Source organism: Lipotes vexillifer, unplaced genomic scaffold (assembly GCF_000442215.2).
Source record: "Lipotes vexillifer unplaced genomic scaffold, Lipotes_vexillifer_v1.1 scaffold474, whole genome shotgun sequence".
Taxonomy (NCBI): Eukaryota; Metazoa; Chordata; class Mammalia; order Artiodactyla; family Lipotidae; genus Lipotes; species Lipotes vexillifer.
Genome location: NW_006772385.1, coordinates 1,460,116 through 1,478,081, shown reverse-complemented (window position 1 = coordinate 1,478,081; position 17,966 = coordinate 1,460,116). Strand labels below are relative to the sequence as shown.

Genomic DNA, 17,966 nt, shown 5'->3' with positions numbered 1-17,966 from the left:
GCAGTCCTCCTGGGTTCCTTTACCCTCCTGCTCTCCACCTGGGTGCCCCTTCCCAAAAAAGTCTCTTGCTTTGTCAGCAAAAAATAAAATAAAAATAAACTCTGAGCAGAGAGCTCAAGTAAAACACAGGGGCCAATGCAACTTCCAGGAAATCCTGCTGAGATCTCAGGAACAAAGACAATATATTAACTTTAGTTTGAATGTACTGATTCACAGTGTGAGAATTAGCTCACTTACCTACAATTTCCACGTGTCAGTTAGGATTAGTGTCCATACATAAGACTTGTTTTGACAACAACCAGCTTAGGCACGGTTTATAAGTGACTCAATCCAAATCTGAAATGACTAAAGCAGTTCATACCATTTTATTCATATTTAAACTCCACAGGAGCCAGAGATGAAGTGTCATCTTCTATTCCAAGAATGAAGTCTTCAGGTAAGGTCTCAGGTGCTATCTGAGCTAACTGGTCATCATAAGAACGAAGGGTCCATAATTTCTCTAATTCATACGTTTCTCTGGTTTCTGGAAGCATCAAATGAATCACCATGCTGCCTATCAAGGACAGATAAGACTTACAGTGAAGCAGCAGTTCATTTGCTTTTACCCTTGTGATCTCACAAACCTCTGTGACAGAACAGTGGTTCTCAAAGTGTGAACCCCAGATTAGCATTACCTGAGAACTTGTTAGAAATGCAAATTGTGGACACCATCCAGGAAAAATACCACAGAAGTGATGCTGTGCTTTTCTCAGTGCATCATACAGGAGGTACATGATATCAATATGTAACATTACTCGTGATGGGGTTTGCTTGGGAGTCAGTCCTCCAAGGGTATCATCACATTTCTGCACAGCCTGTGAGCAAAGCACTGACAGGCTTTTGTTCTGGACTATATTTTTAAGGATGTTGGCAAATATTCTCAGAACTACTGTCTCCCTCTGGATCAAAGCACAAGTATGCTTACAGCAGTGGTTTTCAATTAAGGGACATTTTTGATTTTCACAGTTGGCGGGGTGGAGAAGAGAAGAACATCCTACAATGCACAGAATATTCCTCGGCACCCGAATTACCTGGCCAAAAATGTTAATAGTGGCAAGGCTGAGAAACCCTGACATACAGCCTTGGCCGAAAAAGTGTTTTCCACCAGAGCAAATGCAGGCCTGCTTCCTGCCCATTACAAAAGATGTAGATACCCTAATCTCAGGGTTCTTCTCTTAGAACTTTGTGTGCAGGTGTCATCTGGTCCTGTGTTGCTCTGGGACCCTGGTGCAAAAATGGTGCTTGACGCTGGCTATTGCTATTGCTGAGTAACCAACTGTGCTTCATCAAACCTTGACTAACTTGTTAGCTTACACGTAAGATAAAATCTGAGACCCTTCACAGTTCTTCGGTTACTGTTTTTCCCTTTGTATTAACTATCTTTTGGGGAAATACTTTGAAACTATGTATGTATTAATACCCAAATTTGTTAAATCTTTTCAAAATTCTAGTCCTCTGCTCTTGTCCTTCCCTGTGCCTAGAATGCCCTTCACCTTATCTGAGTTATTTAAGGCCAAGGTTATGTGTACCCCAAGGTGCCTTCCACCACCACTAGGGGATCTCTCCCATGTTATCCATCCTGTTCTCCACCAGCTTTCTGACCTGTATGGCAACTTACCATGTGAGATGAGGATTTCACATGTGAATAAGACCAAATAAGTTATAAGAAAACTTATTTTAGACACACTTCAAAAATTGTATGTGGAAATAATAAGAACCTGCTGTATAAAAAAATAAAATTCTAAAGTTAAAAAGAAAAATGTATGTGGAGAAACACAGATCTCAATCCTTTTACAACTGAAAACAGTTCAAGATTAGTGCAATATCAAATATTTATCTGTAGATTGTGCCAAAATAACTTACCAAAGTCCACACAGAGCCAGTCATCTGTGTCCTTCCCTTCGATCTTAACATGAGGCTCACTTTTACGTTTCAGGTATTTGTACTGAAAAAAGACAGATCACATATTAAAGGGGAAGAGGATAGGGAAAATCTGTTCTTATCGAGCGTCTGGGGGTATTTTTCTTGGTCTTAATTTGGCAACTAACTTATTCATTCCTCACAGCTACACCATGCCCCTTAATATAAACATAGGGAAACTTTTTTCCCCCTTAAATCCTACCCACTTCCTACACCTGTCTCCTGAATCCTCCTGCCCAAACCCTTGTGACAGGGCCACCTCACTCATTTACCAAGGTGCCTCAGAGGCAGGCCTAAACTCTCTCAATATCCACTTCTCACATACATCATCCCTTCTGTCCATCCCAGCTTCCTTTCCCTCTCAGGGGAGACAGATGCTGCCTTCCTGTTTTAAGGCTAGGTCTTCTCAGTTTTAATGATTCCATCTCATCTACTTTCATGACAATGTTAATGGGATTTTATCATCCCATAATCTCTTTTCCCAGCAGATTCCAAAATGGTCTAAAACAACAAATACACTAATGTTAGAAAAAAATACTATTACAAGACAAGGACATTATATAATGATAAAAGGGTCAACCAACCAAGATGACATAACAATTAGAAACATGCACCAAAAATCAGAGCTCCTAGATATATGAAACAAACACTGACAAAATTGAAGGGAGAAACAGATAGCAACCCAGTAATATAGCAGACTCAATACCCCATTTGCATTAATGGATGGAGGATCAATAAGGAGAGAACTTGAACAGCACTACAGACCAATTGAACCTAATGGACATTAACAGAACATTCTACCCAACAACAGCAGAATACACATTTTTCTCAAGTGCACATGGAACATTCTCCAGGATAGATCATCTGTTAGGCAACAAGTCTTAATAAATTCAAAGATTAAACTCATATAAAGTATATTTTCTGATCACAATGAACTAGAAATCAACAGAAGCAAAACTAGAAAATCCACAAATATGTGGAAATCAACTGTTTTATTACCTTAAACAACTGATCAAAGAAGAAATAACAAGGGAAATTAGAAAATATCTTGAGACAAATGAAGTTATAGAATGCAGTGAGAGCAGCACTAAGAAGGAAATGTATAGCTGTATATGCTTACGTGAAAAAAATAGTTCCCAAATCAACAACATGAATTTATACCTTAAAGAACTAGGAAATGCACCATCAAAAAATGACAAATAATAAATGCTAGAGAGGGTGTGGAGAAAAGGGAACCCTCTTGCACTGTTGGTGGGAATGTAAATTGATACAACCACTATGGAGAACAATATGGAGGTTCCTTAAAACACTAAAAATAGAATTACCATATGATCCAGCAAGCCCACTCCTGGGCATATATCCAGAAAAAACCATAATTCAAAAAGACACATGCATCCCAATGTTCACTGCAGCACTATTTACAATAGCCAAGACATGGAAGCAACCTAAATGTCCACTGACAGAGGAGTGGATAAAGATGTGGTACATATATACAATGGAACATTACTCAGCCATAAAAAGAAAGAAATAATGCCATTTGCAGCCACATGGATGGACCTAGAGATTATCATACTAAGCGAAGTCAGACAAAGACAAGTATCATTATATCACTTATATGTGGAATCTAAAAAAAAAGGTACAAATGAACTTATTTACAAAGCAGAAATAGAGTCATAGATTTAGAAAACAAACTTATGGTTACGGGGGAGGGGGAAGCGGGGGTGTGGACAAATTGGGAGATTGGGATTGATATATACACACTACTATATATGAAATAGATATCTAATAAGGACCTACTGTATATAGCACAGGGAGCCCTACACAATACTCTGTAATGATCTATATGGGAAAAGAATCTAAAAGAGTGGATGTATGTATAACTGATTCACTTTGCTGTATACCTGAAATGAACACAATACTGTAAATCAACTATAGTCCAATAAATATTATAAAATAAAAAGAAATAGGAAATGAAGAACAAATTAAAGCTGGCAGAAGGAAGAAGTCAATGACCAAATTAAAACAAAATAGACAAAAATCAACGAAACCAAGATTTCATTTTTCAAAAAGCTCAACAAAATTGACCAATAAACCCCCAGATAACTAAAATCAGAAATGAGTGAGGAGACATTAGAGACACAACAAACTGGGAAACCCAAAATAAATGGACAAATTCCTAGAAACACACAACCTACCAACACTGCATCATGAAGAAACAGAAAAGTATGAATAGCCCTATTCAATAATAGCAACAGGATTGAGTCATTAATCAAAAACCTCCCAACACAACTGTATCTCAAATGAAAGGGTGGGGTATAGAGAAAAGAACACACAGAGAAGAAGGAAGGAAAAAAAACCTCCCAACAAAGAAAAGCCCTGGACCACACAGCTTCTTCACTGGTGAATGCTACCAAATACTTAAACATAAGCTAACATCAAATTTTGCTAAAACTCTTCCAAAAAACTGAAGAGGTGGGAACACTTCCTAATTTATTCTATGGGAGTAGCATTAACCTGATACGAAGACCAGACAAAGACCCTATAAGAAAACACTACAGACCAATATCCTTGATGAATACTGATGGAAAACTCCTGAATGAAATACTAGCAAACATAATTCAGTACTGCATTCAAAGAATTATATATCAACACCACATGGGATTTATTCCTGGAATGTAAGGATGATTCCACATGAAAAAACCAATGTAGGGACTTCCCTGGTGGCACACTGGTTAGGAATCCACCTGCCAATGGACATGGGTTCAAGCCCCTTGTCTGGCAAGATCCCACATGCCATGGAGCAACCCCGTGTGCCACAACTACGAGAGCCTGTGCTCTAGAGCCCATGAGCCACAACTACTGAGCCCACGTGCCACAACTACTGAAGCCCACACGCCTAGAACCTGTGCTCCGCAATGAGAGAAGCCACCGCAATGAGAAAGAAGCCTGCACACTGCAACAAAGAGTAGCCCCCACTTGCCACTACCAGAAACAGCCCGCGCACAGCAACAAAGACCCAACACAGCCAAAAATAAATTAATTAATTTAAAAAATTAATGTAATAAACCACATTAACAAAATGAAAGACGAAAACCACAGGATCATTTCAAATTTATGCAGAAAAAGCATCTGACAAAGTTCAATACCCTTTCATGATAAAAACTCAACAGTACGGAAAAAAAACCCAAACCTACCTTAAGGTAATAAAGGCCATACATGAAGAGCCCACGGCGATTAGCTATCATCATACGTGATGGCAAAAAACTGAAAGTTTTTCCTCTCGGATCACGAACAACACAAGAATGCCCACTTTTGCCACCTTCTACTCAACACAGTACTGTAAGTTCTAGCCATGGCAATTAGAGCAAGGGGAAACAAAAGAAAAAAGTAACAAAACTGGATAGGAATAAATAAAATTGTTTCAACTTGCAGATGACATGCTCTTTATACATAGAAAACCCTAGGGCTTCCCTGGTGGCGCAGTGGTTAAGAATCTGCCTGCCAACGCAAGGGACACGGGTTCAAGCCCTGGCCCAGGAAGATCCCACGTGCCGCAGAGCAACTAAGCCCGTGCGCCACAACTACTGCGCCTGCATGCCACAGCTACTGAAGCCCGTGCGCCTAGAGCCTGTGCTCCAACAAGAGAAGCCACCACAATGAGAAGCCCGCACACCACAACGAAGAGTAGCCCCTGCTCACTGCAACCAGAGGAAGCCTGCATGCAGCAACGAAGACCCAACTCAGCCATCAATAAATAAATAAATTTTTTTAAAAAGGAAATATTTCTATTTACAATAGAATCAAAAAGGATAAAATACTTAGAAATAAACATAACCATGGAAGCAAGACTCATACACTGAAAACTACAAAACGTTGCAAAGATGCCACCAATAATCAGACACTCTGCATCCATGAATTGGAACACAATATTGTTAAGACTTTATCTACAGATTCAATACAATCAATCTCTATCAAAATCCCAGTGACTTCTTTTTGTAGAAATAGAAAAATCCATCCTAAAATTTATATGTAATCTAAAGAGACCCCAAATAGCCAAAAACAATCTTGAAAGGGAAAAGCACAGTTGAAGATCTCAAGTTTCCTGATCTAAAAACTTACTACAAAGCTACAGTAATCAAAACAGTGATTAAGATAAACTTATAGACCACTGGAATAAAACAAAGAGCCCATATGGTCAAATGATTTTTCAACAAGGGTGCCAAGTCCATCCAATAGGGAAAGGCAGTCCTTTCAACAAATGGTACTGGGAAAGCTAGATTATCTACGTGCAAGAGAATGAAGTTGGAGTCTTTATCTGACACCATCTACAAAAACTAACTGAATACCAAAGACCTAAACATGAAACCTAGAACTATAAAACTCTTAGAAGAAAACACAGTGGATAAGATTGGTTCAAGATGGCAGAGTAGAAGGACATGCACTCACTCCCTCTTGCAAGAACACCAGAAACACAACTAACTGCTGAACAATCATCGAAAGGAAGACACTGGAACTCACCAAATAAGATACCTCACATCCAAAGACAAAGGAGAAGCCACAATGAGATGGTGGGAGGGGCATAATCACAATAAAATCAAATCCCATAACTGCTGGGTGGTGACTCACAAACTGGTGAACACTTACACCACAGAAGTACACCCACTGGAGTGAAGGTTCTGAGCCCCACGCCAGGCTTCCCAACCTGGGGGTCCAGCAACCAGAGGAGGAATTCCTAGAGAACCAGACTTTGAAGGCTAGTGGGATTTGATTGCAGGACTCCGACAGGACTGGGGGAAGAAGAGTCCACTCTTGCAGGGCACACACAAAGTAGAGTCTGCATCAGGACCCAGGGGAAGGAGCAGTGACCCCATAGGACACTGAACCAGACCTACCTGCTAGTGTTGGAGGGTCCCCTGCAGAAGCAGGGGGTGGCTGTGGCTCACCGTGAGGACAAGGACACTGGCAGCAGAAGTTCTGGGAAGTATTCTTTGGTGTGAGCCCTCCTGGAGTCTGCTATTAGCCCCACCAAAGAGCCAGGTGGGCTCCAGTGTTGGGTCGGCTCCAGGGTTGGATCGCCTCAGGCCAAACAGCCAACAGGGAGGGAAACCAGCCCCACCCATCAGTAGACAAGAGGATTAAAGTTTTACTGAGCTCTGCCCACCAGAGCAACACCCACCTCTACCCACCACCAGTCCCTCCCATCAGGAAACTTGCACAAGCCTCTTAGATAGCCTCATCCACCAGAGGGCAGACAGCAGAAGCAAGAAGAACTACAATCATGTAGGCTGTGGAACAAAAACCAAATCCACAGAAAGAGAGACAAGATGAAAAGGCAGAGGGCTATGTACCAGATGAAGGAACAAGATAAAACGGCAGAAAAACAACTAAATGAAGTGCAGATAGGAAACCTTCCAGAAAAAGAATTCAGAATAACGATAGTGAAGATGATCCAGGACCTTGGAAAAAGAATGGAGGCAAAGATCGAGAAGATGCAAGAAATGTTTAACAAAGACCTAGAAGAATTAAAGAACAAACAAACAGAGATAAACAATACAATAACTGAAATGAAAACTACACTAGAAGGAACCAATAGCAGAATAACTGAGGCAGAAGATGGATAAGTGACCTGGAAGACAGAATGATGGAATTCACTGCCATGGAACAGAATAAAGAAAAAAAGAATGAAAAGAAATGAAGACAGCCTAAGAGACCTCTGGGACAACATTAAATGCAACAACATTCGCATCATTGGGGTCCCAGAAGGAGGAGACAGAAAGGACCCGAGAAAATATTTGAAGACATTATAGTCGAAAACTTCCCTAACGTGGGAAAGGAAATAGCCACCACCCAAGTCCAGGAAGCACAGAGAGTCCCAGGAAGGATAAACTCAAGGAGAAACACACCGAGACACATAGTAATCAAACTGACAAAAATTAAAGACAAAGAAAAATTATTGAAAGCAACAAGGGAAAAATGACAACATACAAGGGAACTCCCATAAGGTTAACAGCTGATTTCTCAGCAGAAACTCTACAAGCCAGAAGGGAGTGCCATGATATATTTCAAGAGATGAAAGGGAAGTAATCAACCAAGATTACTCTACCCAGCAAGGATCTCATTCAGATTTGATGGAGAAATCAAAAGCTTTACAGAGAAGCGAAAGAGAATTCAGCACCACCAAACCAACTCTACAACAAATGCTAAAGGAACTTCTCTAAGTGGGAAACACAAGAGAAGAAAAGGACCTACAAAAACAAACCCATAACAATTAAGAAAATGATAGGAACATACATATCGATAATTACCTTAAATGTGAATGGATTAAATGCTCCAACCAAAAGACACAGGCATGCTGAATGGATACAAAAACAAGACCCATATATATGCTGTCTACAAGAGACTCACTTCAGACCTAGGGACACATACAGAGTGAAAAGTGAGGGGATGGTAAAAGATATCCCTTGCAAATGGAAATCAAAAGAAACCTGGAATAGCAATACTCGTATCAGATAAAATAAACTTTAAAATAAAGAATGTTATAAGAGACAAGGAAGAATACTACATAATGATCAAGGGATCAATCCAAGAAGAAGATATAACAATTATAAATATATATGCACCCAACAGAGGAGCACCTCAATACATAAAGCAACTGCTAACAGCTATAAAAGACGAAATCGACAGTAACACAAAAATAGTGGGGGACTTTAACACCTCACTTAAACCAATGGACACATCATCCAAACAGAAAATTCATAAGGAAACACAAGCTTTAAATGACACAACAGACCAGATAGATTTAATTGATACTTATAGGACATTCCATCCAAAAACAACAGATTACACTTTCTTCTCCAGTGCACACGGACAGTTCTCCAGGATAGATCACATCTTGGTTCACAATTCAAGCCCCAGTAAATTTAAGAAAATTGAAATTATATCAAGCATCTTTTCTGACCACAACACTATGAGATCAGAATTACAGGGAAAAAAACGTAAAAAACAAACACATGGAGGCTAAACAATACGTTACTAAGAAATCACTGAAGAAATCAAAGAGGAAATGAAAAAATACCTAGAGACAAGAGGGAAGTTTATAGCAATACAAGCCTACCTCAAGAAACAAGAAAAATCTCAAACTAACCTTACACCTAAAGGAACTAGAGAAAGAAGAACAAACAAAACCCAAAGTTAGCAGAAGGAAAGAAATCATAAAGTTCAGAGCAGAAATAAATGAAACAGAAACAAAGAAAACAATAGCAAAGATCAATAAAACTAAAAGCTGGTTCTTTGAGAAGGTAAATAAAATTGATAAACCACTAGCCAAAAAAAAGGGAGAAAAAGAGGTAGAGGACTCATATCAATAAAATTAGAAATGAGAAAGAAGTTACAACAGACACCACAGAAATACAAACCATCATGAGAGACTACTACAAGCAACTCTATGCCAATAAATTGGACAACCTGGAAGAAATGGACAAATTCTTAGAAAGGTATAACCTTCCAAGAGTGAACTAGGAAGAAATAGAAAATAAGAACAGACCAATCACAAGTAATGAAATTGAAACTGTGATTAAAAATCTTCCAACAAACTAAAGTCCAGGACCAGGTGGCTTCACAGAATGTTTGAATTCTATCAAACATTTAGAGAAGACCTAACACCCATCCTTCTCGAACTCTTCCAAAAAATTGCAGAGGAAGGAACACTTCCAAACTCATTCTATGAGGCCACCATCACCCTGATACCAAAACCAGACAAAGTTACTACAAAAAAGGAAAATTACAGACCAGTATCACTGATGAATATAGACGCAAAAATCCTCAACAAAATACTAGCAAACAGAATCCAACAACACTAGGATCATACACCATGATCAAGCGGGATTTATCCCAGGGATGCAAGGATTCTTCAATATACGCAAATCAATGTGATATACCATATTAACAAACTGAAGAATAAAAACCATATGATCATCACAATAGATGCAGAAAAAGCTTTTGACAAAACTGAACACCCATTTATGATAAAAACTCTCCAGAAAGTGGGCACAGGGGGAACCTACCTCAACATAATAAAGGCCATATATGACAAACCCAGAGCAAACATCATTCTCAATGGTGAAAAACTGAAAGCATTTCCTCTAAGATCAGGAACGAGACAAGGATGTCCACTCTCACCACTATTATTCAACATAGTTTTGGAAGTCCTAGCCACAGCAATCAAAGAAGAAAAAGACATAAAAGGAATACAAATTGGAAAAGAAGTAAAACTGTCACTGCAGAAGACATGATACTATACAGAGAGAATCCTAAAGATGCCACCAGAAAACTACTAGAGCTAAACAATGAATTTGGTAAAGTTGCAGGATACAAAATTAATGCACAGAAATCTCTTGCATTCCTACACACTAATGATGAAAAACCTGAAAGAGAAATTAAGGAAACACTCCCATCTACCACTGCAAGAAAAAGAAAAAAATAGCTCGGAATAAACCTAACTAGGGAGACAAAACACCTGTATGCAGAAAACTATAAGACACTGATGAAAGAAATTAAGATGATACAAACAGATGGAGAGATATACCATGTTCTTGGGTTGGAAGAATCAATATTGTGAAAATCACTATACTACTCAAAGCAATCTACACATTCAATGCAACCCCTATCAAATTACCAATGGCATTTTTTACAGAACCAGAACAAGAAATCTTAAAATCTGTATGGAGACACAAAAGACTCCCAATAGCCAAAGCAATCAGTCTTGAGGGGAAAAAATGGAGCTGAAGGAATCAGACTCCCTTCAGACTATACTACAAAGCTACAGTAATCAAGACCACATGGTACTGGCACAAAAACAAAAATATAGATCAATGGAACAGAATAGAAAGCCCAGAGATAAAGCCACGCACCTATGGTCAACTAATCTATGACAAAGGAGGCAAGGATATACAACGGAGAAAAGGCAGTCTCTTCAATAAGTGGTGCTGGGAAAACTGGACAGCTACATGTAAAAGAATGAAAGTAGAACACTCCCTAACACCATACACAAAAATAAACTCAAAATGGATTAGAGACCTAAATGTAAGACCAGACACTATAAAACTCTTGGAGGAAAACACAGGAAGAACGCTCTTTGACATAAATCACAGCAAGATCTTTTCCGATCCACCTCCTAAAGTAATGGAAATAAAAACAAAAATAAACAAACAGGACTTAATGAAACTTAAAAGCTTTTGCAAAGCAAAGGAAACTACAAGCAAGATGAAAAGACAACCCTCAGAATGGGAAAAAATATTTGCAAACGAATCAACGGAGAAAGGATTTATCTCCAAAATATACAAACAGCTCATGCAGTTCAATATTAAAAATACAAACAACCCAATCCAAAAATGGGCAGAAGACCTAAATAGACATTTCTCCAAAGAAGACATACAGATGGCCAAGAAGCACATGAAAAGATGTTAAACATCACTAATTATTAGAGAAATGCAAATCAAAACTACAATGAGGTATCACCTCACATTGGTTATAATGGGCATTATCAGAAAATCTACAAACAACAAATGCTGGAGAGGGTGTGGAGAAAAGGGAACCCACCTGCAGTGTTGGTGGGAATGTAAATTGATACAGCCACTATGGAGAACAGTATGGAGGTTCCTTAAAAACTAAAAATAGAATTACCATAGGACCCAGCAATCCCACTACTGGGCATATACCCAGAGAAAAACATAATTCAAAAAGACACATGCACCCCAATGTTCATTACAGCACTACTAATAATAGTCAGGACATGGAAGCAACCTAAATGCTCATCGACAGACAAATGCATAAAGAAGATGTGGTACATATACACAATGGAATATTACTCAGCCATAAACAGGAACGAAATTGGGTCATTTGTAGAGACGTGGACGGATCCAGAGACTGTCATACAGAGTGAAGTAAGTCAGAAAGAGAAAAACAAATATTGTATATTAATGCATATATGTGGAATCTAGAAAAATGGTACAGATGAACTGGTTTGCAGGGCAGAAATAGAGACAAAGATGTAGAGAACAAACGTATGGACACCAAGGGGGGGAAGTGGCGGGGGGCGGGTGGTGGTGTGATGAATTGGGAGATTGGGTTTGACATATATACACTAATACGTATAAAATGGATAACTAATAAGAACCTGCTGTATAAAAAAATAAAATTCTAAAATTCAAAAAAATAAAAATAAAAACATAAAAGTAATCCAAAAAAAAAAGAAAAACAAAACACAGTAGAAAAGCTACATGACATTGGATTTGGCGATGATTTCTTGGGTATGAGACCAAAGGCAACAGCAGAAAAATTTAAAACTCTGGTGCATTAAAGGACACAATGAACAGAGTAAGAAGGCAACCTACAGAATGGGAGAAAATATTTGCAAATCACATAGATGATATGGGATTTATATCCAGAATATACAGATAACTCCTACAACTTCACAATAAAAAACCAAACTCGATTAAAACATGGGCAAAGGACCTGAATAGGCATTTCTCCAAATATACACAAATGGCTAATAACCATGAGAAAAGATGCTCAACATCATTAATTTAGGGAAATGCAAATCAAAACCACAACAAGGTATCACTTCACTCTCATTAGGATTACTATCAATATTATCAACAAACCAGAAAATAACAACTGGTGAGGACGTAGAGAAATTGGAACCCTTGTGCACTGCTGGTGGGAATGTAAAGTGGTGCAACTACTGTGTAAAAGTGTGATGGTTCCTCAAAAAATTAAACACAGAATTACCATGATCTGGCAATTCCACTTATGAAATTAAAAGCAGGGATCTGAACAGATATTTCTACACTCATGTTTATAGCAGCATTATTCACAATAGTCAAAAGGTGGAAGCAACCCAAATGCCCACCAATGGGTGAATAAGATAAAATGTGGTATATACATACATAAAAATAATCAGTCCTAAAAGAAGGAAATTCTGACACATGCTACAACACAGATGAACCTTGAAAAATATTATGCTAAGTGAAATAAGCCAGTCACAAAAGGAAAATCAGAGTATGATTCCACTCAAGGAGGTACTTATTAGTGTAGTCAAATTCACAGAGACAGGAAGCAGTATGGTGGATGCCAGAGGCTGGGGGAAGGAAGAATGGGAAGTTATTGTTTAATGTGTACAGAGTTTTTTGCAAGATGAAAAAAGAAAAACGTTCTGGAGATGGATAGTGGTAATGGTTGCACAACAATGTGAATGTAATTAACATCACTTAACTATACACCTAAAAATGGCTAAAATGTTCAGTTTTGTAACGTATATTTTACCACAAACAAGAACAAAACTTTCTTGACCTTGCATTTTTCTCCCTCATCTAAAATTTTTGCAAAAGGAATTTCTATTCCCCTCCCTTGCTCTTCCACAGACACTTTCTCTGAAAAATCTCTCATTCTTTTTATATCTCCAAGTCCAATGGTCACTTCTAAGTCTTACTTACTCTGTCTTACTATTACATCTGACAGAGACCCTAGGATCCTGCCTTTTAACTTCTCCATGCCCCCTCTAGTTCTCTTAGTCTCTCCAACTACCCCCTCTTTTTGAATCTTCCTTTGTTCTGCCATGTTGCACCAGGGTTTTGTTCTCAGTCCCCTTATTTTACCACCCTTCTCTAGGCAATCCCAGCTGTTCTTTTGGTCTTAACTGTTCCCTCTCTGACCAATTTTCAACAGGGTGAAAGAAGTATGTTCCCCTCTAGAGTGGTATCAGAATCAGCTTCCAAGTACACTTTCTTCCTCATTCTGATTCCTATTCAGTCTAGTTGGAAAATGAACTTCCTTCTCTTTCCTCAACTAGACCTGTGAATTTGGAGGGTAAGAACTAAATCTTTTTCATTTTTGTCCTCCCAATACCCAGCACCGTGCCTGGGAACACTGGACATGCTCAAACATCTGAATTAAACTCTAGGCCAGCACTATCCAATAGAAGTTTCTGCAACTATGGAAATGTTTTATATTTGTGTCCAGTATGGTAGCCATTAGCCACATGTGGCCACCAAGCACCTGAAATGTGGCTAGTACAACTGAAGAACTGAACTTTTAGTTTTATTTTATAATTACATAGGCATATGAGGCTAGTGGGTATCACACTGGACAGTTTTGCTCTAGAAATCCCTCTGGGTTATACTGTCTTCTAGGTAATTTTTTTTTTTGTATTATTTTTCTTGTCACAAGAGACAAGAATGTAAAATATCTTGACCCACTAAGGCTAGGTATTGGTCCCCATAACTTTCAATATCAAAGAACATAAAACACTCACGCAAATTCTAAAAATCTGGGCTTCTTATATAATCTTAGGGTTTAGTTTTTAAATGTTGCTCTTCCGCCTGATGCATTGACACTATTCCATTAAGTAAAAGGTTCCCAAAAAAAAGAAAGCATCCTACCATTTTCACAATGTAGTAGGCCATGGCATGTAAGTGTCGAGTAGAAGTTCCACTACCAATTACAAAGTAATCTGTATATTTCATTTCTGGAGGAACCTTGATGACACAAATATCTCTTGCATTTTCTTGCCTCAGAAGTGAAACCAGCATATCGATGTCAAACTTGGGACCAGTATGATCTGAAATGCACGAAGATTTGCTTTTGTCAGGTGGCCAAGTACAGACAGACACGATATGCACCCAGAGATGCGGGCAGCTGACAGTGAAACCACTCCTCCATGAAGGTGTTTAGGCCTCCTGGAAGTTGAAGCTGGGCACTGGTTTCATACAGCACTGCTCAACTTATGGGAAGGGTGCGCAGGCCACAGACAGCCACCACGCACATCCTTTCCTATTAGCACATGCAAGTAGAACCAGACATCAGCAGCGATGGCTTTCTGTTCTAGTACCTGAGGAAATGAGTAACACAGCTCAAGGAGAGAACTGCTATTCAAAGAGAAGAGGGCTACCCTGGTGGCGTAGTGGTTGAGAGTCCGCCTGCCAATGCAGGGGACACGGGTTCGTGCCCCTGTCCGGGAAGATCCCGCATGCCGCGGAGAGGCTGGGCCCGTGGGCCATGGCCACTGAGCCTGCGTGTCCGGAGCCTGTGCTCCGCAACGGGAGAGGCCACGGCAGTGAGAGGCCCGCGTACCGCAAAAAAAAAAAAAAAATCAAAGAGAGGAAAACGGGAATTCCCTGGTGGCGCAGTGGTTAAGAATCCACCTGCCAATGCAGGGGACACGGGTTCGAGCCCTGGTCCGGGAAGATCCCACATGCTGCGGAGCAACTAAGCCCCTGCACCACAACTGCTGAGCCTGCGCGCCACGGCTGCTGGGCCCGCGTGGCACGGCTACTGAGGGCCGTGCGCCTAGAGCCTGTGCTCTGCAACAGGGGAGGCCACCGCAGTGAGAAGGCCACGCACCACAGCGAAGAGCAGCCCCCGCTCTCTGCAACTAGAGAAAGCCCATGCAGAGCAACAAAGACCCAACACAGCCAAAAATAATAATAATAATAATAATAATAATAATAATGGTTAATAATAATAATTTTTAAAAGGGGAGGAAAACTGGAGCACAATTTGGGGAGATGGTAATATCTTGGGGCACATTAAATTGAATTCCAGCCACAAGGCGTCAAAGAACTAGAACTGTGAACTGGAAGGGCTCTTGGGTAGTATCTGTCCACAACCTTCATTTGAGAGAGAAACTGAGAACTAGCTCAGTAAGTGTGTGGCCCCAAATCCACCAATCGGAGGGTTACAATTTTAACAGCAATTCTCATTTTGAACTCTCGACGTTTTCTTACAATGCCAGATGGGTTATGTAACAACTGTTATCTGTGAAATACCGTTTTTTGTTTTTGTTTTTCCTCTAGAGATTTAGATATTCAGCTCTTCACTGTGGTGTATAAAAGCCTGTGGACTTAACAGCTCTCTTCAGTTCTGAAGCGAACTCCCAGGGCCCTAGTGGCTAACCTCTCCCTCTCATACTTCATCCTTTCACAGGTGTGATCTGTTTACCACCTCTCAAGTTTCTAAAAGCTTACAATACTTAGAGGCTCTTAAATTGGCCCCATCTCCTATGAGCGCTTCTTACGCACCTCTGAGCCCCGAGACCCTGGCTCTTCCTCAGAATCCTCAAGCCCCAACATTCTCGACAAGTCCATTTCTCGGAACCCTAGACAGAGTGTGAAGGGGGATGAGGACGATGAGGTTGTGATGCCAGGGGTCCGACGTGGCCGTTCGGACAGACGCCTGGGGTTTGGGAGACTTCAGTCCATCTCTTGATCTCACTGTGAAATGCAAAGTTGGTGCCGACAAACTTTGCAGTCCCTTCCAGTTCTGCTCTAGGAATTTTGTGACCCCCCATGAAAAATGCAAAAAGAGAGGAACTCAGCCTCTTTAGCTGGGACCCGGCTCCCTCCTCCTCGTCCGTACCTCCGGTGCCTGACTCCGGGCGCCCCTCGCCGGCAGTTCCCTCCGCCCGCTCCTCCAGGCCCGGCCCGCCGTGCAGGCCGCGCGCTCGGTCGGGGGCCGGGCAGACATTCCTGAGCGTGGGACCCACCGGAAGCCGCCCCACGGACAGCAGCCGAAGCCGGAGCCCCGCGGCCGCCGCGGGCCACGCTCCCGGGGAGAAGGCCCGGCGCCACAGCACCGCCCCGAGCCGCAGCGCCACGCAGCCCCACGGCCCCATCGCCGTCGCCACGCGTCGACTCACGAGGCGGGGTTTAATGGGGCTCGAGCGGGCCTGCGGCTTTCCATAGGCCAGGTCAACGCGGCAGGGCTTGAAAAACTGACGTCAGGGGCGTGGGCGTGGCCAGGACCCGAAGGTGGGGCCGTGGGCGGAGGGGGAGGAGGAGGGTAACCCGACAGTGACCCGGAAGAATTTAGGGATTCGGGATTAGGTTTTGTAGGCGTCAAAGGACTAGGGTTTCATTACCTTGCGTTCCCCTGCCCCATACTGACGCATTGTGTCTTCCTTGAATTGTTCTTATTTTTCCTTGATGTCTGCGTTCACTGGAGTGTATACGGCATGAAGGCAGAAATTTTTGTTTTTATCTGTTCTCTCCACAGCACCTAAAGCTGAAAGTACGGAAGTTGCTTCTGTTGATTAGACTGGAATTACGACATAGCCCATCACCAAAGAAGTTGTCAAGATTCCCTTGCAAATTTGAAATCCCATGAGGAACATCTGTTATCCTGGGCGGGGGTTGGGTGGGAGGCAGAGATTAAGGACCATTTGGAAAACGTTCTTAGTAGGTCAGCCCTTCAGGGACACTCCCCGAACGGAGTTATTTTATGCTAATGGCCTGTGTTGGGGCGCTCACCTCGGTAAGAAAAAGGAATGCTGAGTTGCAGTTGCAGTATTGAATCCTCGGATGTGAGAGCTGAAAGAGACCCAGGGATGAAAAACGACTTGCCTGTGGCCAAGCTGGAACCAGCAGCTGTTTCTGTACTCCAGCCTGGTAACTTCTGAAAGGAAGAGGCTAGTAGAAGGGGGCAGATATCTCGGATGCCTGGAACAGTGCCAAGCACATAGTAGGTACTCCAAATGCTTGACACGTTACTTAATTTCTTTTAAAGAAATAACTCCAAGCATTAATTTTTAAAATTAAAAACTACAGAAACTAATATAAGCACCTGTGTGTACCACCCAGCATATTCACAATTGCTTCAACTCTTCTGTTCACTAGCAGTGTAAGACTGAAGTGACTCAATCTCCCTGAGCCTTTTATTTATCACCTCCTCTCAGCTCCTTCTCTAGCTCCTACAGAGCTGCTGATGTGACCCCACAATATTTTGGACTTTCAAATACAAATATATGATAGTGCTGACATTTACTCTAATCATCATCTCTCCTGTCTGGAAGATCCCAGACAGGAGCTTCCAGACAGGAGAGGGACTATTCACCTTTCCCCTCCTTGCCTTAGCCCAGCACCTGGCACTGGAATGTTTGTTGGCATTGGTGAGGGTCCCTGGGGAGGTCGTGAATCACAAGTCTACTCAGAATGACCCATTGTATGCAAACTGCA

The 17,966-nt window shown here is 41.1% G+C and overlaps 1 protein-coding gene across 1 annotated transcript; it reads right to left on the bottom strand.

Annotated features, from left to right (window-relative positions):
* Positions 1 to 337: 337 nt before the first annotated feature.
* Positions 338 to 16,629, bottom strand: MALSU1 (mitochondrial assembly of ribosomal large subunit 1). The gene is made up of 4 exons (XM_007447450.1): positions 16,372 to 16,629; positions 14,397 to 14,575; positions 1,903 to 1,984; positions 338 to 553 (listed from the first exon to the last, which is right to left on the bottom strand). The coding sequence occupies exons 1-4, from the start codon at positions 16,625 to 16,627 to the stop codon at positions 366 to 368; spliced, it is 705 nt and encodes a 234-aa protein (XP_007447512.1). The 5' UTR covers positions 16,628 to 16,629; the 3' UTR covers positions 338 to 365.
* Positions 16,630 to 17,966: the final 1,337 nt, after the last annotated feature.

Excerpts from the sequence above, each read along its gene's own strand:
- MALSU1 (XM_007447450.1), bottom strand. The coding sequence starts at position 16,627 with ATGGGGCCGTGGGGCTGCGTGGCGCTGCGGCTCGGGGCGGTGCTGTGG. Across the intron at positions 1,985-14,396 it reads CCTACTACATTGTGAAAATG|TACAAATACCTGAAACGTAA; the intron begins GTAGGATGCTTT and ends GTCTTTTTTCAG. Across the intron at positions 554-1,902 it reads CTGGCTCTGTGTGGACTTTG|GCAGCATGGTGATTCATTTG; the intron begins GTAAGTTATTTT and ends TGTCCTTGATAG.